The sequence below is a fragment of the Enhydra lutris genome, unplaced genomic scaffold, assembly GCF_002288905.1.
Source record: "Enhydra lutris kenyoni isolate GAN:26980312 unplaced genomic scaffold, ASM228890v2 scaffoldscaffold44, whole genome shotgun sequence".
Taxonomy (NCBI): domain Eukaryota; kingdom Metazoa; phylum Chordata; class Mammalia; order Carnivora; family Mustelidae; genus Enhydra; species Enhydra lutris.
Genome location: NW_019154128.1, coordinates 15,917,804 through 15,943,346, shown reverse-complemented (window position 1 = coordinate 15,943,346; position 25,543 = coordinate 15,917,804). Strand labels below are relative to the sequence as shown.

The window sequence follows — 25,543 nt, the reverse complement described above, 5'->3', positions numbered from 1 at the left end:
GGGGTCAGGCAGCGGTCGGTCCGAAAGTCCTAGATGGGAGGGAGAGAATTCTTCCAGGAGTTGAGAGCAGGAATGGGAAGGAGTGGGAGTAGACGAAGGTGTCGGCAAGAGAGTGGCGGGATTTAGGTAAGGGGAGACAGAGAGTGTGACCTGGGGGTATTCTATGAACAGCACGTGGTAGAGTTGGAGATGGGAAGGAGTGAGTTGTGCCAAGTATTTGTGGCTGACTAAGTCCATTAGTCGATGGGGGGAGAAGACCATGATGGGCTGTCCTAAGGTAAGTCTGAGGGCCTCTTTTGTCAGAGAAGCGACTGCCACTAGGGCCCTGAGGCAGGGCTGCCATCCCTGGATGGTGACACTAGTTGCTTGGAGAGTTAATGGGGATAAGGAGACCCTGCTGCAGGAGGCAGTCGATGATGGGCTTAAGTCCTCCCCAGTGGGTTGCTACTATAGATCTGGAAATGTCCAATACCTGCGGGTCTATGGAGGGGAGACAGTCTGGGATAGAGGACGAGTCAGAGGGGAGTAGAGGGAGGATGAGGTGAGCAGAAGTTGAGGGAGAGGGAGAGAGACGAATGGTGGCCTGAAGTTTGTAGAGGATGTCCCTGCCTAGTAGGGGAACAGGGCAGGAAGGGATAATGAGGAAGGAGTGTGAGAAGGGAAACCCATCCAGGCTGCATGTAAGGGGTGGGCTGGCCTTTGGAGTGGAGGAAGTACCACCAATTCCCATAACTGCAACTGGGGAGGGACGAGTAGGACCCGAGTAGGAAGGCAGGACAGAATGTCCCGTGTCCAACAGAAAGGAAATGGACTTACCCGCTACCTGGAGCGTGACCCTGGGCTCAGCATGGGTGAGAGGGGTGTCCGAGTCTGGGCTCCGTCAGTCATCCTCCAATCCGAGAAGTTGGAAGGCAGGACTTACCGTCTCAGGGTCTCCCCCAAGGCTGGGGCAGTCTGATTTCCAGTGGCCCATCAGGTGGCATTGAGGGCACGGCCTAGTAGGCGCTTTTGGATTGGGGCATTGACGGGCCCAGTGTCCTTCGGCTCAGCACTTGAAACAGGCCCCTGGAGGGATGCAGTTAGGTGCTCCCTTCTGTTGACCCCCAGAACCTGCTGGCCTCAGGGCTGCTACCAGGGCTTGGGTCTGCAGTTGGGCCTTCTGTTGGAGTCTGGCTTGGTGCTTAAGTTCTGCTGCCTCCTCTTGGGAGTTAAAGACTTTAAATGCCATTTTCACCAGATCAGAAATGGGAGTTTGAGGGCCCTCCTCCACTTCCTTTAATGTTTTCCAAATGTCAGCGGCTGACTGAGAGATAAAGTGGGTAGTTAAAACAATCGCCCGTGCCAGAGAGGCCAGGTCTAGGCGAGTGTATTGAGTCAGAGCCTCAGTAAGTCGGTTAAGAAACATGGCCAGGTTTTCATTGGGTTCCTGAATGATTTCCCCTCACAAACCTTCTACAACTTTCCTTTGCATTCAGGTTTTGTCCCAAACAACCATCTCATTTAGGACAAAATTATCTCCTTTTACTTTCAATAAAATGTACTCCCATTCCTTTAATCTTTCTTATAAATCTTCTACTTTCCTACATACAGAGTTGCTTCCTTTATTTCCATCAGTCTTACAGTTAGCAAAATTTTGTACTCTTAGAAACACCCTTAGTTATTAACCTCTAGTCAGTTATTAATCAGTTGTGAATGGTTATAACAGAATTCTTTAGATGCCAATTTATGAATCAGTTAAGCACAAACCATGCTTACTAACAGATTTAAATATTCTTATTTTCTTTGCTGTAAGAAGTCAAAAGCACAAACCTATGTTCAGTAATCAATGACTTGGCATTTTATCCTCTTTGGAAAAGACCTAAATGTCCAACAATTTAATTCGATTTGTCATCCAAGCAAAACTTTAAACTTTCAGGTTACCAAAGACTTTGAAAGCTATCTCAGCAATTACCTATTAAAACTTTGAGACAGACAATTAACCATCAGTTTAGTCATTTCTTTGCAAACAGATTTTAACAAATAACATGAGCTTATTTGACTTTCAGTAAACTTTGATTGAAGTTTCATGTTTACTGTGGATAACTTTGACAGGAGTTGGGATAGGAGTGAGGAGGGGGAAGGGGAGGGGTAGACGAGGGTGCCGGATCAGAAATCCTGAACATAAGGGACCTTGGCCCATCTGCCTTGGTGTCTGCTGAGGTTATTTAGGTCCATATGAATCTGATAATTAAACGTACCTCCCGGAGGCCATTGGGACTGATTGTCTAATCGGTATGGTGGCCAAGCGACAGTACAGTAATGTCGTTTTCACAGGTCCTGGTTCAATTCCAGGGTTTTAAGATTGGCCAACAGGCCTAAAACACCCCCGGGATGTTTTAGGGTCAAACTGGATTGGGAGGTCCCCACGATTCGTTGCCAGGCAACCCGAGGGCTGGAGGAAGGCGTCCCCTTGTCCACCACTGGGTTGTGGAAAAACTGCCATAGAGGTTAGGACATCTCCCAGACTCTTGGAGTCACGGAGGTCACCTGGTGACCGGCAGGGTCTGCCCTGACACGGCTGCGATTAGGGCAGGGTTTTCCGGACGGAGGCACAGAATCGGGGGAAACTCACCATGGCTTCAGAAGTGGCGTTGGGAAAGGCAGGTCCAGGTCCGACTAGAGAGAGGAGAGAGCCTCCTCACCGGGGTGGGGGCTCAATCTCCTCCTGGGTTTCAGCACCAAATGTAAGGTTTTATAGGCGAGATAAACATGACACCAGGCAAGGTGGGTGCAAGGCAAGATTTATTGAAGGCACTCTCCGGCAAAGTTTCAGGGCTCAGGAGAAGGGGAGCCAGGAAAGTTGCGCCGGGAGGAGGTGGGCACCCTCTGGCGAGGTTCCTTGACTCCGGAAAGGGGAGTGGGGGAAGTCACACTGGGAGGGAGTTGGCGGGGGTCTTTTATCTGTTTCCTGCTTAGGTATCGGGTTACCTATGGAGACATGACCTGGGCATACATCCTTTTGGCGGGAGAGTCAAGGGTGAAGGAAAGGGGTGGAGGAGGAGCCTGGAAGACGGCGGGACCCAGCAATCATTTCTATTATTCCTCCTATACTTCCAGAGCCCACCGACCCAACAAAACTCAACACCCAAACATTAAATAATCCAATCAAGAAATGGGCAGAGGACATGAACAGACATTTCTGCAAAGAAGACATCCCGATGGCCAACAAACACATGAAAAAGTGCTCCACATCCCTCGGCATCAGGGAACTACAAGTCAAAACCACAATGAGATATCACCTCACACCAGTCAGAATGGCTAAAATTAACAAGTCAGGAAATGACAGATGCTGGCGAGGATGCGGAGAAAGGGGAACCCTCCTACACTGTTGGTGGGAATGCAAGCTGGTGCAACCACTCTGGAAAACAGCATGGAGGTTTCTCAAAAAGTTGAAAATAGAACTACCCTATGACCCAGCAATTGCACTACTGGGTATGTACCCTAAAGATACAAACGTAGTGATCCGAAGGGGCACATGCACCAGAATATTTATAGCAGCAATGTCCACAATAGCCAAACTATGGAAAGAACCTAGATGTCCATCAATAGATGAATGGATAAAGAAGAGGTGGTATATATACACAATGGAATACTATGCAGCCATCGAAAGAAATGAAATCTTGCCATTTGTGACAACGTGGATGGAACTAGAGGGTATCATGCTTAGTGAAATAAGTCAATCGGAGAAAGACAACTATCATATGATCTCCCTGATATGAGGAAGTGGAGATGCAATGTGGGGGGTTTGGGGGGTAGGAAAAGAATAAATGGAACAAGATGGGATCGGGAGGGAGACAAACCATAAGTGACTCTTAATCTCACAAAACAAACTGAGGCTTGCTGGGAGGAGGGGGGCCAGGAGAGGGGTGTGGGGTTATGGACATTGGGAGGGTATGTGCTATGGTGAGTGCTATGAAGTGTGTAAACCTGGCAATTCACAGACCCGTACCCCTGGGGCTAATAATACATTATATGTTTATAAAAAAATTAAAAATTAAAAAAAAGAGTTACCATTTGTTGATTGATTGCTATGTATGATAGGCATCATAATAGGTGCTTTATATAGAATTAAATATAATTCTTACAACACCATAACTAAATAATAGTATTCTGTTTAAGTTAGTTAATCAGGGAGGTTAAGTTAGTTTCTCAAGGTCAAATGGCCAGTTATAGGCAGATCAGGGTTTGGTCTAAGGTCTAAGGTTTCAACAATACAAATACTTTAAGGGAGACTGGGGTTGACATGATCTAGTATAGTGCAAACTGAAATACCTAAAAACATCTCCTCTATAGATATAAAAAAATTTCTTTTTTATATCTGTGTTAGGTGACTCATTTGTCTTAAGGCATCAAAAGTTCATGTCAACAGTCATCATTCAGAACTGTGTCATCCATCATGGTAACCTGAGTATAGCTATATGTGACTACTGAGTACTTGAAATGTGGTTAGGTTGAACAGAGCTGTGCTGTGATTCTAAAATACACAAATTTATTATGAAAAAGATTATAAAATATCTCAATCTTTATACTGAAATTTAGTGTATTGAGTTAAATAAAATATACTTTAAAATTAATCTTATCATTTTCCCCCCTTTTCAATGTGGCTAATAGAAAATTTAAAATCAAATTCATGGCTCATATTACATACCTATTAGACAGTGCTGGTCTGGAAAATCCCTGAACATAGAACTCCCAAAGGCCTATTTTCCAATGGGAATGAATACTACTCAAAAGCCCATTTAAATTTCTGAAGCACTGTACAAATATAAGATATTAAAAAAACACTGCCTATGTTATAATACTGGCTCAGTCTGGCTGTACAGAGAGAGGTTGATTATTTTCAAAGTGGATTATTACTTTAAAGACAATTTGGCATTAAACATATTGGTGTGTTTATGCTTCTGTTTATGCAAGAGAGCAAAAAGAAATGAAGATGAAGAAAGCCAATAGCTTCCATTTTTTTCTTCTTTTTTTCTATCATAGTTATAATTCCCTAAGAAACTTTGGATGAGAATTCTGGAACATAGCAAAATCAAGTAAATCAGGCTGAGATAATAAATAGAACAAAAGTTGCTGTAGGATGATGTTTCGGGCTGAGCTACTCAGTCCACCCAAACTGGCATCTTCCTGGGTTGGCTCTTTTCAGAGGCAAAGGCAGAACAATGCTTCTCTGTGTTATTAACAGTGTGGCATGACCAGCTGGGGCCATTTCCCCATTTTTCTTTAACAGTCAGTTTCCCAGCCTCAGGCCTGTCAGAAGTTCCTACAAAGGAGCCAGGAGAAGCCAGGGGTGCCTGAGGCATTCTTACCCCTCTGTCAGCCTCAGGAATACTAGCTGAGGTTGGATCAACCTGAAGGGTGACTGCTGACAGCTATGACTCCTCATACATCTCTCCATTACTTGTTCTGGACTGTACCCTCAGGGAGGCCAATGTTCTCCTGGGCCTCTCTGTTGCTGTACATATCTGGAACTAAAACTCAGGCTCTATTCCCTCAGCCCTCAATTTGATACAAAGAGGATAGACAAATGTAAATGGCCTCTGATGATCCCACATTCCCAGTCACCTTCTGAGGTAAGGCTCCAGGAGCTGGAATTCTGGGAGGTGACCTTGAAGTCTTCACAAAACTCCAGGGGCCCAAGGCCATCTAAAGGAAATCACTATACAGTATTCACCTTTTGGATAAGGCTTAGCTACACGCTAGAGAATACATAGGGTTCTTTAAAATTCTAGGGAGTTTTAAAATAGTGCTTCTTTCTGATAACTAAATTAATACATATTCTTTGTAGAATACTTGAAAGTTACTGAAAGGTACTGTGATTACACCTGCATAAATTATTCATTATTTTGTTTTATGTTCTGTAATTCCTTTTTTTATATTTTATATAATTAATAAAAGGCAAAAAAAAAAAAAAAACCCCACCCTATCCCAGAACAAAAACAACAACAAAAGACCAGGATCCAGACTGCAATGTACTTAGGATTCCCACTTTTTAAAACTGAGAAGAAAGCAAATGATCCAGTAAGATTATCAAAAGATATAAGCAGGTATCTGCTTCTACAGAGAAGCTGTAAGTGGAATGGTGAATATGCAGAAAAGAAAAGACACCCAACCTCAATCAAGGAAATGAGACTTTTCCCACTCAGTTTAAAAGTCTGATAATAGTAAAGTTTGGTGGACACGTGGGGGATTGGGAACATTCATACCCTACTTTAGAGAGTAAGTGTGGTGTAGCTTCTTTGAAGAAAATTCTATAGCATCTGGTAGAGGTGAAGATGCAGTTCAGCTTATTTTCCATGACTGCATACACATACACTTAAAATTGGAACCATTCATTAATACTATTTAATATCCTACTTAAGTAAAGAGCTTAAAGACACATCATGAACATTTTTCTGTTGCTAAACAAGAAAACTTATTATTAAAAAGCCTCCAGCAGATGCTCCTAACCCATGCTTCCCCTCTCTACACTTTGAGGGGCCTAGCATTTTGGTGCTTCCAAAACATTTATGGACTCTGACCTCAACCAGTCCATATCTGGACCCTATTAATCTATTGACTCTCTTGTGAGGTCTCTTTTTCTCCACAGCAGCTTTCCCACATTTTCTCCATTTCCCTAAGTCTCTAATTCTACTTAATTTTTACTCTCAGCACATGATCCGACCTTTTGTTTCACATGGCAATTACAAATCATAGATAACTCTCTGTTTTCCCCAATTGACTCTATAAATTGAACTGCATTACTCTCTGATTTTGTCCTCTTTTCGTTCCATTACAATGGGAGAAATGTTACCATCCATGCCTCAGGCCAATCTCTATTCCTAGGCATTTGATCTCATGCCTTTATCCTTATTGGATCACATAATGCTTCCATTTCCATATCCTCAATATCTTCTACAGCACTTAAATATTAAGTTACTCCCATAATAAACCATAACAAAGTGACCTTGATCCAAGCCTTCCTCCAGATACTGCTTTACCTCATCTCTCTAACAAGGTATAGAGAACAACTGTGGCACATTTTAAAAAGAATCAGACTTCTTTCTCCTTTTCAAGCAAATGTATTCCTAGACACAGTTGAATAGTCCAGAGGTGGGCACTTAACCCAACCTAGGTTATTTGGAGTTCCTCCCTAATTTGTTTGTTTATTAATCTTGGTATTACTCTATTATACGGCTATATAATGATTGTTAATCCATTCCCCTGTTGGCGGATTTTTGGAATGATTCCATATTTGGGCTATTGTAAATAAAGTTACTATGAACATTCTTGTGCAAGTCTTTGTATTTGTTTCCATTTCTCTTAGATAAATACCCAGGATTGGAATTGCTGGGTAATATATTAGATGTATGAAATGTTAGATGCATAAGAGCCAAGAGTAGACCACTCCAAAATGTGCCACTTTGGCAAATTAATTATTTAAAATTAAAGTTAGTTAAAAGGAGCCAGTGCAAGAAGAACATTCTGATCTCCCTTTGTCTCCAGAAAGCAGAAATCTCCCATGTGAAAAGTACCCTCCCTGTACCAAGAAGTAAAGAGACATCCTTAATAGAGACAGGGAATTCAGGCCAAGAAGGCTATACCAAAAAACATTGTACTTTTTACTAATTTACTACCCCAGCCCAAATTCTGTTCAGAATTCCTTATTAACTAAAGCTCCCAAACATAATTTATCTTTGTCCTGTCAATTCCTCACATAGTTATTGTCTCTGTCTAAAAACTATAAAAAACTGCCTGCCTTGGTCATTCTTTAGGTCTCAATTTCATTATTGGGCCTCCTTGTGCATATAATTAAACTTTATTTTTTTCTTCTGTTAATCTGTCTCATGTCAATTTAATTCTTAGACTTGTTAGAAGAACTCTGAAGGTTGGAGAAAAAATTTTTCTCTCCAACATATGTTTAACTTTACAAAACTGCTAAACAGTTCTCCAAAGCAATTATACCATTTCACATTCTAAACAGTAACGTGCAGGAGTTCCATTTCGTTTATATTTCCACCAATATTTGATATAAGCACTGTTTGATGTTAGTCTTTCTAAAAAGTGTGAAATGCTATCTCATTGTGGTTTTACTTTGTATTTTCTTGATGCCTAACGATGTTGTGCACCTTTTCATGAACTTTTTGACGACTTGTATATCTTCTTTTCTGAACTGTTGGTCAAATGTTTGACACTGGAAGACTTTGTACTTTCAGCAGGGTACAGTATTCTATTTACCATAGAATAGATTAAACTTAAGACAATAAAAGAAAAGAATACAGCAATTTAAGCCAGGCACTAAGATATCTTGAGGTTAAATTCAGCTTTTTTAGTGAAATTTTGTGAAAGGGCTCCCCTTCTGCCTTCCCACAAGCCATTGTTCCTATCGTACCTTTGCCATGTATTCTTGGGCAGCCCCTTCATTCTGCAGTTTCTAAGTTGTGCAGTGGACGTTTAGGCTACATGTGACTGTTTCCGATATTGTCATTCCTCCAATACCACCAGGCAGGGTGCAGAGTCCCAGCAACAGCCTTTGCTTGTCTTGTCTTGCCAAATGTCCTTCCTGGTTGAAGTGAAGCTTCACTTGTTATTTCCTGTCCTATAAGTCAACTCTTCGTTATGTTTCCTGGTGTCCCATGGACAAATAAACAAACAAATGAATAAATCAACAAGAAGCTAAACCATCAGGATTTGTGGCAACCCCATCATAGTAATAACCAGCATGTATATGAAGCATTGCAGTTTATAACATGTTTTCACACATATAATTTATTTTTATCTTCAAAACAGTCATGGGGCATCATTATCATCTCCATTTTACAGATGAAGCAAACTAAGGCTCAGAGAGGTTAAATGAGTTGCCCATGGTAATCATCCCTGGTTGTTCTTGAGAAGGGAGAGCTGAGACTGGGATTCCCAAATGATGACATGGTGGGGGAACCCAGGCTCTAAAACCATAGACCAGTATTAGGAGGAAGGTAGATGGGGATGAGGAAGGAAAGAGGACCAAGTGAGCTTGAGATACTGGGCTCTTTTAACTCCCAAGAGTGCTGACCTAGGCTAGCACAGGGCACAAGTGCAGCTCTCTCTGTGATGTTCTGAGGAGTCCTTCAAGGAATTCCCATCAAAATCTATTCAGGGGCATGCACACTGCCTTAGATTCCATCATCATTCCTTTCCTTCTATTAATTAGGACAGTACTTCTTAAAATTTTCCACTGAAGCTCTCTCAATGGCATAGGCATATAAAGGCTATCCTGGGTAGATGGTGGTTTGGAACAGAGTTCCAAGTGGGAGCTGAAAGAGAGAATTTTCTGAATCTGGTTTTTTATTTTAAAAATTAAAGCAGATTTAACTTCTTCCCCCACAATAAAGGTGTGTATTTTCAAAATGCATGTATTTTATTATAAAAATAATCTTTTTTGCAAAGAGGTCTGTGTATGTGTGTGTGTTTGTGTGTGTGTGTGTGTGCAAGCGCCTGTGTGATGGCTGTCCTCTAGTTTCTGCATCCCCTTGGCAAACAGACTCATTTCTCACTTTAAAAAAACAAGACTTCAGGTATTAAAGACACTGGTTAAAATTTAAAATTAAATTTTACCTGCAAATGATATTACTTTAAGTTTCTGTCATTCATTAATTAATTAATATAATTCTGTTATCAGATTAACCTAAGGGGGAGCAGGACACTGGTTTAGGAAGCAGAGAGGCAACAGAAAGAAAAGTTAAAAATTCTGTGGAATTGCCAGAGGATTTGAGTCTTGTCTTGGGCTTCAGCATCACAGTGATAGGTATTGTGACAGGAATAATGATTCCCCAGACCATGATCCCATCTAGCCCCAGACTATGAGCTACAGCAATCCAAACCTGGATCTAAAAGTCTCCTGACTATTACGACAAAAAGAATCTTGATTTTTCAATGTACTGTATTTTTCAGTCATTTATATTATTTTCGGCAATTCTGGGACTACTCTTGACAAATGCAAAGTTAAAACTTTCATTGGTCTTGCTCATATCTTCTGCAACTCACCCAGCGTGACAGGGAAATCTGTAACTATGGCTGAGACCAACAAATAAGCAAGCAAGCAAACAAATAACATCCCTTTCTTACTGCCCTTGTCAATATGAAAATGAGTGATGATCAGGATCCTGAACTCAAAGTCTAACTACTTGTCAGTTACAAGATATAGAGGAAAATTTACTTTGAATCCACCCTAAAACACAGGAAGAATTGCATGGCATTTGTGATTTTGATGAGAATGAAAATGCAGTCCAAGTTACCCTGAAAATTTGTAATATAGACTTAATCCATATTTAAACCTCTCTGTTTGACCTCCCATATTTATTTCCTCTTCTGGATTCAATAGATTGCTGGAGCCAGAGGAGGGTCTGAAGATCATCTGTTGTCATCCAGGTTTTTTACCCTATAAATGGGGATCTAGACTGGTGACCTACCCAAGGGCCCTCAGCTGGATTAGGGACAGAGCTAAGACTGCAAGCTGGATCCCTAGACTTCTGGGCCAGGGGTCTTCCTGCCACACCCTGATTTGGTGACACTGAGGGAAAGCAAGCTGTTTTTGTGGAAGCTACAAACATTTTGGCTTAAGGTCTCTTGTTAAGGTCATTCAGATGTTAGGGATGATTGGAGTCCTCACCCCTAGGACCAGGAACCACAACTAGAGAACTGTTATCTTGAAAAGTCTTAGAGGTAGACCACTGTTTGGGAGGTTGATGGAACTCAGGGGACTGGACACAGGGCTTCATTTGTATAGCAAGAATACTTTCTTTTAAAAAGATGTATTTATTTATTTTTGAGAGAGAGAGAGAGAGAGAGAGAGCAAGAAGGACAGAGGGAGAGGAAGAGAGAATCTCAAGCAGACTCCAGGCTAAGTGTGGGGCCTGAGTTCAGAGGCTGATGTGGGGCTCTATCCCATGACCCCAAGATCTCAACTTGAGCTGAAACCAAGATTCAGATACTTAACTGACTTCAACAAGGTGCCCCAAGGACATTTTTAAAGAGATTTTATTTCTTCATTTAGAGAGACAGAGATGTGTGCCTGGGCGGCTCAGTTGGTTAAACATCTGTCTTTGGCTCAGGTCATGATCCCAGGATCCTGGGATCAAGTCCTACATCAGGATCCCTAATCACCATGAAGTCTGCTTTTTCTATTGCCCCTCCCCACTGCTCATGCTCTCTCTTTCTCAAATAAATAAAATCTTAAAATAGTAGTAGTAGGAGGAGGAGGAGGAGGAGTAATAAAAATAATAATAATAATTTTTTTAAAACTAGAGAGAGAGCATGAGCGGGAGGTGGGGGGTGGGTGGCTGAGGGAGAGGGAGAGAGAGAATGACAAGCAGACTCCATGCCAAGTGCACAGTCTGATGCCAGGCTTGATCCCATGACCCTGAGATCATGAGCAGAGCCAAAATCAAGAGTCAGATGCTCAACAGACTGAGTCACCCAGATGCCATGAGAAAGGATGTTTTTTTGCATATAGATTATATTGTTACTTTGGGAAAACAGGGGGTCTGATAGAGATTATAGCAGATGACTCATCCCTCCAAGTTCCTCCTGGCACCATCAGTACACCCCACATGTACAGTCACTGTTAGCACCCTTGGGAGGAGATGGGGAATCATTCATTCTGTAAATTACTTTTCAATGTCAAAATTTTCCTCAGACCCTTATATGATAGCATCCACACTTAACCGTTCATTGGGTTTTAGGTTATTAATTAAAAGTTAAGCTTTGGAATGCAACAAACCTGGGTGCAGACCTAGGCTATGCCCCTTACTACTGTTCTGCCAGGCCTACTATAGAAACTCAATGCATGTTATTGGTGAAGATATAAAGTGACAGCCTGTGAATTCAGTTGATTCATATTTGTATTTAAAAATTACAACAGCATCAGGGTGCCTGGGTGACTCAGTTGGTGAAGCATCTGTTTTCAGCTTAGGTCATGATCTCAGGGTTGTGAGATAGAGCCCCATGTTGGGGCTGTGTGCTAGGCATGGAGACTACTTAAGATTCTCTTTCTCTCTCCATCTGCCTTCCTTACCCTTCACTCTTTCTCTCTCCCCTCTCAAAAAAAAATTACTACAACATCTACAGACAAATGACTGCTAAATATCTGCAACTGGAGTGATTTATTCAGATCACAGACAATGTTTTGTGTGCAAATTGATTGATTTGAACCTGTTGTAATAATTACTCTGCAGGGTCATCAGTCCATAGCACTAGTATCTTGGACATAGTAGGAAAGCATGGATTTTGGAATCTTATAGACCTGGGCTCAAATCCCAGCTTTGCCATGTCCTGACTGTGCCATCTTTGACAAGTTGCTTAATTTCTCTGAGTCTCAGTTTCCTCATCTCTAAAATAGGGATAATACCTATCTTACAGAGTTGTTGGAGGATTGAATGATATATGTACATAGGAACCTGATGTATGATGGGTGTCAAATAAATGTTTATTTGTATTCTCACAATTTGAAGAAAACTTAATAAGATCCACATCAGTTTGAAGGCATTTACTTAAATTACAGAGGGCCTGGACATTAAGAGCTTCATACCTAGAAGGACTTGTAGCCCCACTATGTGAAAACAGGGAGAGGGATAAAATAGGCTTCCAATGTTTTAACAGTACTTCTAATGTTTTGTTTTTACTTTTGTTCTATTGGAACATCTACCTAGAATCTTTTACATACTTTTCATTCTTCCTTTATTCCTTCTTCTTCCTTTCTTCTTTCTCCCACCTTGTCCTGCAGGGGAGCAGGGGTGTGGGGGGGAGGGTGGGTGGGGAGGGTAATGAGCACAATGTCAATGTAATGTTGCCACTGTAACTGGTGATGGCCCATGTTTTCCTGAGGACCATGCTGGAGAAGCTGGACTCATGTAAAACCCCTTATTAAAGAGTAGCCCTGACTGCAAGCATTGATGGTGGTAGAGCCAGCCCCTGCCATGAATAATTTTCATGATAGTCAAGGCAGGAACCATCATTGGTTCAGAATATCCCCACCCTTCTTCCCTGGAATGGAAGGCTGGAGGACACTTAAAGGGAAATCTATTCTACAAACAGGAAGGCAGGCAGGGCAGAAGTGAATACAATGAGGTAGTGCAGAGATCAGCTTCATGAGGGCATGATCTCCTAGAAGCTGTGGTTTATTCATGGTCAGGGAACCTAGCAAGTTGTTTACTTAGGGCCTTCATCTTCATCACCTCCTGCTCAGTCTCTCTCATACCTGTGTTCACCTGGTGGATTTATGGAAGGATTGTGTACAGTCTTAGAAACTTCTGACACTTGTAGTAGGATCTGTGTTAGATTTCTTCCCCTTTGGAAAATGTGCTTGCCTATTTCAAGAATGTCCTTTCCATTTCTTATTCCCAGGACTGCACAATGTGCTTTATCTCTTCTTTGGGACATAAGTGTGAAGAGAGAGACACTCCATCCTTGAAAAAATGTTCATCCACGGCCGAATCTTTTTTTCCCATTTCCTCAGATAGTTTGGGAAACTAGTGCTACTCTCTGGCTTTGTACTGATCTCCCAGAGCAGGTGGGCACTCTTGGCTCTATTTGTCAGAGTATAATTGGAACAAGGAACCATGTGACTTATTGGTATGCAGATCATGCCATGAATGACAATGGAATGAGGAACAAAGAGCAGGAGGCTCAGCCTTCAGGCGAACAACCAATCTGGGAATGAGAGCTGCTCATATTTTCTGTTTATATTTTTAATGCTAATTATCTATTTCTTGTTCTCAAATTTAGAAGCTGTTGACCCAGCTCAATTTTAGATACCCAGAAACTATCCACCAAATATATGCCTCCAATATAACTTGGGGGTTCATTAGATTAATTAATTAATAGTGGTTAATAAATGCTTTGAAATATTTTTATTAAAAGGGCCACCTAAGTACAAAGTGTCATTATAATCAGGTCTAATGAGGTCAGTGGTTTAAAGAGAGGGTTTTAAAACCATATATAAAGCTCCTCCAACCATCAGTGGTACAGGATGAAGGTAAGAAGAGGCAGGTAAGTCTACGTACTGGCATTTAGAATCTCCTCCACAGGGGCAGAGCCACATTGAAGTTTACTTGGATTGAAGCAAGGTAATCATAAATCTACCAACTAATGGGTTCTCAAATTGTTTAACTCTTCTCTTAGGACAAAAGCCACTGCTTTGTTAAAGCCTGGCGTGCAGGGTAGTGCTGAAGACGGGGGACTTTCCTAAACAGAGGGGAGAGACTTTCTCTGCAAGGTCACAAACCAGGTTAGTGCTCACCTTCTTGTATTACGTAGAACAATTAAGTTGTCTTTTGAATGAAAACAAAGATAGAGTTGATGGAGGAAGTACAGAGGAGCACAGCAAACCTCTTCTGAGCCATAATCTCTGATGCTCCTCTCAGTGGCTTATCTTGGTTTTCTAAAAAGACTACAGTAGAAGAATGGGAACAAAATTGTGATATGAGCAAGACTGGAGAAAGGATGAGCATATGTGTTAGTCTAACATATTTAAGATATTTGTAGGCTCATGTCAATATGAAATTGGATTAAAATGAGTTGGAAGATTATACTTAGGAAAGAGTGATCCAATGAATCATAATACTGAGCCTATGAGACTAACATCTTGGAACTGGCAAAAAGGTATCATACTGGAAATGATTCTATACTTTCTTTTAGTTAAAACACATTTCCTTCAGGAAACGTTTAAGTTTTAAAATTAACCAGTTTCTCTTTCAAATTATAATAGGAGCTGTAGGATAAGATTCACAACCATGCTGTCCTCTATCCTGTTTTGGGGACTTATTGCCCTCATTGGTAAGTCATTGATTGACATTTAGCATCTTTTGCAGGGTGTCTACAAAAACGTGTAACATAGTCATGAATCAGAAAAAGCAATGATTACATGTAATCATTAGGGCTATCCTAATCAGCCTGGCCATCAATCAGCTGCTGACATCTATAATTAACAGTGTATTCTGCTTGCCAAGCAGGTAAAGGCACTATTATTGGGAATTTATGGAACAGTGCCTTTGGAGGCAAGACATTAGAAGACATTTGGAGGCAAGACATTATTAATACCAGGCAGTAAATAAGAGTTAAATGAGTATAGACAGAAAAAGACTTTAGTCTGGGAGGAGTTTAGGATAAAGAGTTCACATCTAGTTAGGATGTTGAGACCAGAAAGTGGAGGATGTAATACCTGAAGAATGTTTGGTATTATTTGATAAGAGAAGAAAAGAGTCTGCTGGATGGGTAGAATGCCTTTTGTATAGGGAGGCAGAAAGGCATGAAGAGTATTGGGAGGGGGAACCTGGGTGGCTCAGTGGGTTAAGCCTCTGCCTTCGGCTCAGTTCATGATCTCAGGGTCCTGGGATCAAGTCCCCCATCGGGCTCTCTGCTCAGTGGGGAGCCTGCTTCCTCCTCTCTCTCTCTCTGCCTGCCTCTCTGCCTACTTGTGATCTCTCTCTCTGTGTGAAATAAAGAAATAAAATCTTTTAAAAAAGAGTATTGGGAGTACAGTAAATAGATCAGTGCAACAATACAGAAGTGAGGATTTCTGAGGGTAAGGCTAGAAAAGTAGGCTGGTGAGATGCTGAGGGACTTTGAATAAGAAAAGATTGAAAATTTGGCTTAGGAAAAATGAGAAGCCATTGAAAACAATGTTCAAGTTGTCTTTATGAATAGAGTGAAGATTGAGAAGAAAGTGTTTCTATAATGTTTAATTCTAAATTTGAAAAAGTGAGGTTACAGAAAACTGATAATTTCTGATTATTTATATGGTCAAAGGCAGAGGAACATAGTTTTAAATTTTTATTCCTTCTTTAATTTCCAGGTAGGAGCAGAGTTATATAGCAAGTAGGCTAATTATGAGCTACTCTACTACCTATGTTTAACTGAAAGGGGACTGTAATTAAGAAGGACCTGTGTGTTTATGATGTCGACACAAGTAGTGTAAAGTTCATGGTCATATTCTAATCCCCTTAAATCAAACTTAGGTATGTAAGCTGGGAATCCCGGTTAACGTACGCCTTATACCTAAAGACTCTGGTTCAATAGACCTGGTATGAGGAGTCCAGAAATATGCATTTTTAATAGGCATCCAGATCACATTGATAACTGTGGTCTGTGGGCTACACATGGAACATAGCAAAGGCCATCTCTCCAGTAAAAAGAAATTGACACTTTTTTTTTCAAGATTTTATTTATTTGTCAGAGAGAGACACGAGCAGTGGGGAGCAGACAGAGGGAGAAGCAGGGTCCTCGCCAAGCAAGGAGCCCAATGTGGCACTTGATCCCAGACCTGAGCCGAAGGTAGATGCTTAACTGACTGAGCCACCAGGTATCTCAAATGTAAACTTTTGACATATGGGCTTGATCCAGATAACTTAGATAATTCCTTTACTTCTCATTCATTCATCAATCTATCCATCCATCCTTCCGATATCCATTCACAAATATTTATTGAATGTCCACTTTGTGGGATGCCTAGGTGGCTCAGTTGGTTGAGTGTCTGCCTTCAGCTTGGGTCATGATCCTGGGGTCCTGGGATCAAGTCCCACATCAGGCTCCTCACTTGGTGGGGAGTCTGCCTCTCCCTCTGCCCCTGCTCTCTCTCTCTCTAATAAATAAATAAAATCTTAAAAAAAAAAAAAAAGAATGTCCTCTTTGTCCCAGGCACTATTCTAGGTGCTGAGGAGGAGATAGGATAAGGAAAAAAGTATTCTAGTGAGAGGAATAGATAGAAAAAAAGAGAGGAAGAAATATAAGAAGGAAGGAAGGAAGACATGTCAGGTGGTGACAGATGATGTAAATAAAATAATGTAAGGTAATGAATGATAAGGAATGAGGCATGAGTGTGTTGCCTTTTTAATGTAGGTAGAAAAAAAGACTCTTTAATAAGCTAATTAAAAAATTTGTTGTAGAATGTTTCAAACACATAAAATGGGGGAGGCAACAGTATAACTCCCATGTACCGTCATCAAACATCTATGGTTTTCAACATTTTGCTTTCTTATTTTATCTATCCCTCATCTCTTCATTTTTTGGGAGGGGAGGAGGTTAGAATATTGTAAAACAACCCAAAAGATCAAAACATTTTATCTACAAATGTTTTAGTATGTGTCTAAAATGTATAAGGACCAGCTCTGGTACAAGAAGATGTTCCTGGCTCACCTGAAACATTTCCTGCCCCAGACCAGAAATGAGACTTTTTCTGAAATGCACTGATTCCTCCGAGTGGGAAATAGTATTTAGAGACCACAGTATAAGTCCCAGGGGTGCTCCATTGCTATGGGGTGTAATTTCTTCCAAAACTTTTCAGTGGGGAGAACTTAGATAGTATATATATTTTTTAAAAAGAGAAAAATAATTATGTATTCATACTGATATTCCATATTAATATTTATGAATACAAAGGATTTACTAAAAATCCTGGCTCCTAATAACATTAACATGATTAGTTATTTACCTATATTAGTTTCAAAATAACTATGGCAGTATTACCAACCCACGATGATCCTGTGCATATAGTTTAAGATTTACTTATGATTCTTCATGTTTATAGGATGCATTCCACTAGTGGTATATATTTACACTGACTTGTTTTTAAGTAGCCAGAAATAATCCTCCTCTATGTGTTAATTAAATTTTTAATTTGATATAATGTTAGATTTGTCTTTTACTTTTTAGGATTTTTTCTATTCAATTTAAAATTTTAAATTATAGAAATATTTATATGGCTCCAAAATAAAAACTATAAAAAAGGTACATTTAGAAAAGTCTCGCCTCTCTCCCTGTCCCTTTTACCTCTTCTTATCTTGCCCCACAACTAACAATATTTATTAGTTTTTGGTTCATCTTTGTATTATTTCTTTTGAATATATAGGGAAATTTCTCTCTCACACACACATACATAAACACATACAATCATATTTTCTCCTTTTTTCAAACAAAGAATATAATTCTAGAAATATTATTCTGTACCTGGAAATATGTTATAGAATGTTATAGAATCATATATCTATACAGTTCTTCCTCTTTCCTTTCTGCAACTGGCATAGTAATCTGTGTGTGGAAGTGGCTTAGCTTACTCAGTCCCTATATGGATGACACGTGCATTGTTCCCAGACATTTCCTGCTATAAATAGTGCTGAAACAACAGCCTATTGCAAAATCTCCTTCCACAGTAATGTATAAGACTGCCACTTCCCCCACAGCCTCATTGTCACAATACATTGTCAAATTTTTGGATTCTTGCCAATTAAATAGGCAAAATGTAGTGTCTTGGTGATGTTTTGTTATAGTATTCTCTTTTGAGTGTGGTTGAGCACCTTTTCATACATTTAAGGATTCTTTTCTTTTTTGTTTATGAACTGTTTATTCATATCTTTCACTGATAGGTGGTCCTTGAACAGAATCCTGAAGGCAGTGAGGCAGCAAATCATGTACATACCTGGAGAAATAGCATTCTAGGCAAAAGGGTCTATAAATGTAAAGGCCTTGAGGCAGAAACCTGCCTGGGATATTGAAGGAGAAGCAAGAAAAATGTGACTGGAGAAGAGTGAGGAAAGGGAAGGGAAAGTCGGAAAGTGAGCAGAGACCAGATCAGACAGGGCTTGAAGTCCACAAATGAATGATCAGAAAACCACTGAAAGGTTAAGAGAGAAGAATGGTATGATTCCATGCATGTTTCCAGAAACCAGTCTGGGTGCTGGGGAACAGACTGCAAAGGTGGAGGAGAAAGATCGATTAGGGAGCTTTTATAATAATCAAGATGAGCAATGGTTGTAGTTTGGACCCTGGTGGTAGCAGGGGTGGTGAAAAGTGGTCATATTTTGGTTATATGTTGTCAGTCTGCACCCTCACTCACAGCTTCTACACCTCTGTCTTACATATGATCTGTGTCATGGAAATCTATCTATTCATTCACTCATGTGTATTTCCTACACGTATTGGATGCACAAAGTTCTATGCTGAGGGCCATGGAGACTGCCAATGCCATGCTCTTTGCATCACATGGAAATCCACACTACTTAGAGAAATTTAATGGCTTTGCTGATTTCTACTGGTTTTATTATATAAATAGGCTTTCTAAGTATTCTGGGTTACTTGACAGTTTCACCATCTGACTTCCTGATGCATTTATAATAGCTTTTTTTTTTTTTTTTGCCTGTTTGTAGTTGGGAGAAAGTTGATTATATCTGTATTTTCATTTGTTTTGATGAGCTTTGTTTTTAAAAAGTTAATCTTTAGAGTTGCTTTGTTTTCCTTCTAAAATCCATATTTATATGGAGTAGTTCCAATAATTGTGTGCCTAATTCTAAGATAGTCTCTTTATACTGTCAAGTTAATCAGAACTAGACCTGCAGTGAATGGGTAAAATCCATCTCTCTATTAAAGAACACCATTTACAACACTAAGTGAAACGATGTAGTATTTTACATCAAATATTTTAACAAATATATTTCTTATAACAAGTATTTGTAGTCTTAAGATATAAGTCAACAGTTCCAGGAGCTATTAGAACAAATTTTTCAATTTACAGAAAAGCTCTTTATCTCCTTTAGTAAATAGACTTGGACAGTAAGTCACTTCATAAGGACAAAATAAAAAAATAAGAATAGGATTTAACTTAAGTTTTTATGGTAGGTTGAATTTTATTTCCAATTTTACTAATTATACTTAGAAGCTCAACTTCACAGAAACATGATATAAAATGGAATTTTAAGTTAATGGTACCCTTCTTTTTTAACTTAAGTGGTATTAGTACCCTTCTTTCTTATTTTCTTAAAGGCAATTGTTAATCCAGATGTTTACATCCCCAGATGTGGAAGTGGTAGAAGTGTCTTAAAATTTCTCTCAGAGTTCTTGCTTAAAACTCTAGTGGCAATTTTAATTCTGATCAAGATTGCAGCAAATGTTTTTGAGACCTATAAAAATTGGTTCTCATAATACTTTTTACAATGTTTAGAATTAAGTACTTCTTTAAAAATTTTGGGGGGTTCCTGGCTGATTCAGTCAGTAGAGCATGTGAGTCTTTTTTTTTTTTTAACTGATACCTGATTTTTTAGTGTCTTTTTATTATTTATTTATTTATTTATTTGTCAGAGAGAGAGAGAGAGAGAGAGAGTGAGAGAGAGCATAGGCAGACAGAGTGGCAGGCAGAGGGAGAAGCAGGCTCCCTGTCGAGCAAGGAGCCCGATGTGGGACTCATCCCAGGATGCTGGGATCATGACCCAAGCTGAAGGCAGCCGCTTAACTGACTGAGCCACCCCGGCATCCCGAGCAGGTGACACTTGATCTCCAGGTCATGAGTTTAAGCCCCATGATGGGTGTGGAGATTGCTTTAAAAAAAATTTTTTTTAAGGTTGGAGAAAATGGGTTGGGGGAATCTTCTGTTCTGTGTTGTCCGATGAGCTATCCTAAGGGTCTTCAAGAGCATGTTAGGAAAGAGTATGACTTCACCTTGGTGAGCCTTCACCTTGGTTTAGTAATGCTCGTTATAGCAACTTGAGCAATATTTCTCACAAGTTTCCTGAGAATTATCATTCTCTCCCCGTAGGCACTTCTAGGGGCTCGTACCCCTTCACTCACTCAATGAACCCTCACCTGCATCCCCGCTTGTACCATGGCTGCTATGGTGATATCATGACCATGGAGACCTCTGGTGCCACCTGTGATATAACCAGGTTGATGAACTGTGGTAAGTGAAAAGCAAAGCAAATATTTGGCTTTCCCCCTTTCATCATTTTCATATTCTCCCTTTCATCATTTTCATATTCTTTTTTAGGAGGTAGCTTAATTTTGAAAAGGTATAATTGCTGTTATAGCAAAAGATCAAAGTTAAAAATTAGAAGTAAGGGGTGCCTGGGTGGTTCAGTGGATTAAAGCCTCTGCCTTCAGCTCAGGTCATGATCCCAGGGTCCTGAGATCAAGCCCCGCATTGGGCTCTCTGCTCAGCAGGGAGCCCACTTCCCTCTCTCTCTCTCTGCCTGCCTCTCTGCCTACTTGTGATCTCTGTCTGTCAAATAAATAAATAAAATCTTTAAAAAAAAATAAAATAAAATTAGAAGTAAGCAGAATCTTGACAAACCTAGCAAACTACTTCTACTCATTTTCCCTCAGTCTTTCCAAACCTTACCCAAATTTGTTTATTTCTACATAATTAAATGATTGCTCACATAAAATATTAAATTCTGCCTTTATTTTTTGTTTGTTGTGTTTACTTCATGTTATAGCATGAGCTTTTTAAGAGAGCCTCTTGCTCTTTGTACATCCTCTCTTTTGTAATCCTGTTCCAAAGTCTTCTTCATGTTATCCCAGTATTAGAACATCAGCGCTGGAAGCAACTACAAGGTCAATCTAATCCTACCTTCCCAATTTATAGATCTGAAAACTGAGGCTCAGCAAGAAGAGACTTCTCATGGGCCTGGAGCTAGGTAGTAGCAGAACCAAACTCAAATTTAGGTTGGCTGACTTCTAGTTCAAGAGTCTTCCCAAGGCACCAATGTGGCAGGTAACAGAAGAACAAGAAAGAGAGCAGAAGTGGTACTGCCTGGGGTTGTGGACCTTTCTGGGTTTATGCAATTAGAGATTAAAAAAATGTCCTAGAATAGTTGTCCCAAGCTGTGGGCTGTGGTCGGGGGCTGTGATTGACTTACTAAACTTTGAAAAAGTGTTCTCTTCTGGAGTAAACAGTTTATTTTCTATTGACTTAGGGATCCGTGGTTCTGAAATGTTTGCTGAGATGGATTTGAGGACCTTAAAACCTTACCAGATTCTGATCAAAGAAGTTGGGCTGAGGTACTGTGTGGACCCTGCTCTCATTGCAGCCATCATCTCCAGAGAAAGCCATGGTGGAGCTGTCTTGCAAGATGGCTGGGACCACAGGGGACTTAAATTTGGCTTGATGCAGGTACTTGGCAAGAAAATTTCAGTCAGCCCCACTTCATCCTTCCTTATGGAAGCTCAAACCAAACTAGATGTCCATTAGTAGTACTTTCAGGCTTCAAAACACCCTGGTATTTCAGATAATTTGTACTTCTGTATTTCTGTAACATGTCTTTGGTATTTAAATCCAGATTTAGCAGTTTTTGGGTATCTTCAGAAAAAGTATTTTATCAGTTTTAAAACTACAATTTGCAATTAATAATATGCAATGCACTTAAATTGAGAAAATCTTACAGAGGGCACTGATTAGAGGTGTACATTTGGGGTTCATAAAATAGTGAATTTTATCTATAGATCAAAACACTATAATTAAGCTCTACTTGAATCAAACGGTTCTTTAGGTAAATTGGAGGAAGGGGATCCAAATTATCTGGATGTTTGAATTTTTATTTTAAATTGTCTGTGGAGATCTAAGCTTTGAACTATCTCAATTAGAAATGAATTTTTATTTTTGACTGCAAATGTCTAGTCACTGAATGCTAATTATTTGTTTTGAAACATTTTCATATATGTATATTCAAGAGTTTAATGAAAACTATGCCACACCCATATCTCCCAAATCATACTTTGTTTATCTGACTCTATCTGACTCTCTTTTCTGTAAGAGAAGGTAGAATTGATTCTGTGGATAAAGTAAGGGGGCCAAGGCCAGTGGATCTGCACTTGAACACAAGGAATAGAAATCAGGAATTGTAGAAAAATGTGCAGCTTCATCCAGATGCTGACGTTATTATCTGATTTTTCTAGCTTGATAAAAAAATTCATCACCCTGTTGGTACCTGGGACAGCAAAGAACACCTTTTGCAGGGTGTTGGAATTCTAGCAGACAAAATTAAGGCAATCCAGAAAAAATTCCCCACGTGGAGTGTGGCTCAACACCTGAAAGGTAGGTCATGTTTGTGGAGCTTTGTTTAAAAGAGCAGTGCGTGAGACCCCTGAAGGCCAGATGTGCTCTGGGCCTCCCTGGGAGTATTCCCAAGGGGTCAGCAGTGGGGCTGGACAGAACTGCCAAAAGGCTGCACTAATGCTTTCTGAACAACTGAGTTACTTTGAGGGGTCTTCCTCCCCAACTTCCATTTTCCCTCCTGCCAGATGTTGGTGTTCATATCATATCTCTCATCAGTTAATGCAAAAACTATTGCAAAAAGAATGTTTGCCTTCCTCTGATAGTTTTTTTCCTAACGCAAGAAATCAATCACTTTCTTTGTTTGAACAAATGTTTACTCTGAGCTGTGATACTAGGGCTTTCAGTATCATATCTAAGTGGAGATCTCTGCTTGGCTGATCACAGACCTCAAGTTCAGCATCATCCAGATTGAATTAAGTCACTAGCCTCCCACCATAAACTTGCTCTTTCTTCTGTTTTTCTGTCTCTTCTCTTTTTTCTGTCTCTGTGAATTGCACCATAATATGTCTAGTCATTCCAGCCAGAAAACCAGATTTTTTTTTTAGGTTCTCTGGTTCATTCTGTTTTCATATCCAACCACATCAAGTCCTATTAAGTGTACCTCTTACAGACCCATGGTGTGCATATAACTTTCTCCTCTCACATTTACTGTCCTTAATTTAGAATAAACAATTTCTGTTTTCAGTTTCAAGGTCCTCGAAATCAGGGATCAGGATAAGGGGTCTTTTTCTCTATATATCAGAGTAAAGCACAGTCATGTAAACACATAAATAACTATTGAAGATTAAAATTTTGAGGTAAAATCACATACACACATGCATACACACACATATCCCTACAAAAAAATGATTATGTCTTGGGTACCATTATGTACCCTGCACTTGTGTGGCACCCATCCTGGCACATAGTAGGTACATAAAAACATTTATTGAATGACTGAATGAGGCAGTGAATAAATGAGTAAATTTTTAAAAAAATGAGTAAGTTATTTAATGACTGGGAGAATGCTATAACCATTCTCAGACTGAAGATTTGCTGGGGATCAAGTTTTGCCAGGCCTGGACTATATTAGAAGCAAATATGGATTTTGCAGGAAGAAAAACAAAAGTCTTTTAAAAGGAGAGAGAAGGAAAACAATCTGGAATTTTCCCAGAGATTCTTGAGGTGGTTGAACTTTTCAGGAAAGGACGGAGGGGGAAGGAGAATTTGGGACTGCCTGCTTTGAAAAACTTGCCTAGAGGGCTGACATCCTGGGAATGCTCATTTCTTATTTCTGCTGAAAGTTAATATTTCAATCTGAATCTCTATTTCATTTCAGGTGGTCTCTCAGCCTTTAAGTCAGGAATCGATACCATTGTCACCCCAACAGACATAGACAATGACTTGGTCAATGATCTTCTTGCCCGAGCTAAATTCTATAGAAGACATGGCTTCTAAGCAAAGCTCTGTTGACAGGTGTTCGGATGGCCCCTCTTTGTGAGTTTGATATGGATGTGTTGTAGCCAACACAAAGAAATGTTTGCACTTATGACAGAAAATTCAGTTTTCTTAAGGCAAATAAGCATCAAAAAGAGAAAAAGAAAAGGAAATCCACCCAGTTCATAATATGATTTCCATAAAATGTTTACAGACATATATGCACAATTATTTTATAGTAAATGTGAATATCATGGTAAGTGACATCTACATATTTCAATGAGACCCTATTTTATTCCATGATTTCAATGCCTGCTGACTCCTGTTTTACCAAATTGCTAACAGGAGAGTCTGACCTGAGCCTTTGTCCTTTTCCAAGTATTTGTCCAAGCCACCAGGGCTTTGATTGTGAGATATGCTTAACTCATAAGCTAGTCAACCTGTGGGACAATGAGATGGAATTCTAGCTTCACAAGTAACAGAGCTGACTGTGGTGAAACTGATCTTCCAAAAGTGAATGCCATGTCCCTGGCTCACACCAACCTTCTGTGTCGTCTTCCTCTTGTTTGCTGAAGATCCAGGGAATTGCTTCTTCTATTTTCAGGAATTTCTGCCACACACTTGTTCAAGGAGTCCACTCCCCACAAAACATGGCTGAAGATAAGCATATAGGACCTGAATGAGTTTATGGTTCTTTAATTGCAAGCAAATGTAGCTAGTTCTGGAAAGTCGAAGGAATAAAAGGCAATTATGAGAAGGCTATCAAAAGACTCACAGAAACAACAAGGTCAAAGACATGAAGAGAAACCAGGCAACTCTGTGCAGCAGGAACCAGTTGACCATACTTGATAGCATCCTCAATGCATGAATGAATTAGCACTCTCCTTGCATAAATGTACTCCAGAGAGCTTTTCTTCCATCCTTTCATCATTCTGCTTCACTTTCGTTGTTCCAGGAGAGAGACTCTGATGGACTTATCTTGGGTCAAATACATACCTACGCCTTGGCTACTCTGCTCTTTGGTCTTGCCCAGAGTACTCACAATGGAAAAAAGTTCCCTAGAATGAAAAACCTGGTGCAGTTTGTGGCTTTACTACCATCCTCAGGAGAGGGCACAAATAATAATGTTGGAGCATAAAACCCTCAAAGTCCCTGCCGACATTTGCTCCTGCTTGGCTTTTAGCTTTTGGGGGGAATATTTGATAAAAATTTCTACCCATTACTTTTCTTTCTGAGAAGGAATCAAAATTAAAC

The 25,543-nt window shown here is 40.0% G+C and overlaps 1 protein-coding gene across 1 annotated transcript; it reads left to right on the top strand.

Annotated features, from left to right (window-relative positions):
• Nucleotides 1–14,776: 14,776 nt before the first annotated feature.
• On the top strand, nucleotides 14,777–24,567 carry LOC111155949 (lysozyme g2). The gene is made up of 5 exons (XM_022516432.1): nucleotides 14,777–14,832; nucleotides 20,579–20,719; nucleotides 21,735–21,931; nucleotides 22,714–22,852; nucleotides 24,192–24,567. The coding sequence occupies exons 1-5, from the start codon at nucleotides 14,790–14,792 to the stop codon at nucleotides 24,308–24,310; spliced, it is 639 nt and encodes a 212-aa protein (XP_022372140.1). The 5' UTR covers nucleotides 14,777–14,789; the 3' UTR covers nucleotides 24,311–24,567.
• Nucleotides 24,568–25,543: the final 976 nt, after the last annotated feature.

What these genes read in the sequence shown, in the direction of transcription:
- LOC111155949 (XM_022516432.1), top strand. Translation starts at nt 14,790, where the DNA reads ATGCTGTCCTCTATCCTGTTTTGGGGACTTATTGCCCTCATTG. An exon ending in AACCAGGTTGATGAACTGTG is followed by an intron (nt 20,720 to 21,734) that starts GTAAGTGAAAAG and finishes CTATTGACTTAG; the next exon opens with GGATCCGTGGTTCTGAAATG. An exon ending in TTAAATTTGGCTTGATGCAG is followed by an intron (nt 21,932 to 22,713) that starts GTACTTGGCAAG and finishes TGATTTTTCTAG; the next exon opens with CTTGATAAAAAAATTCATCA.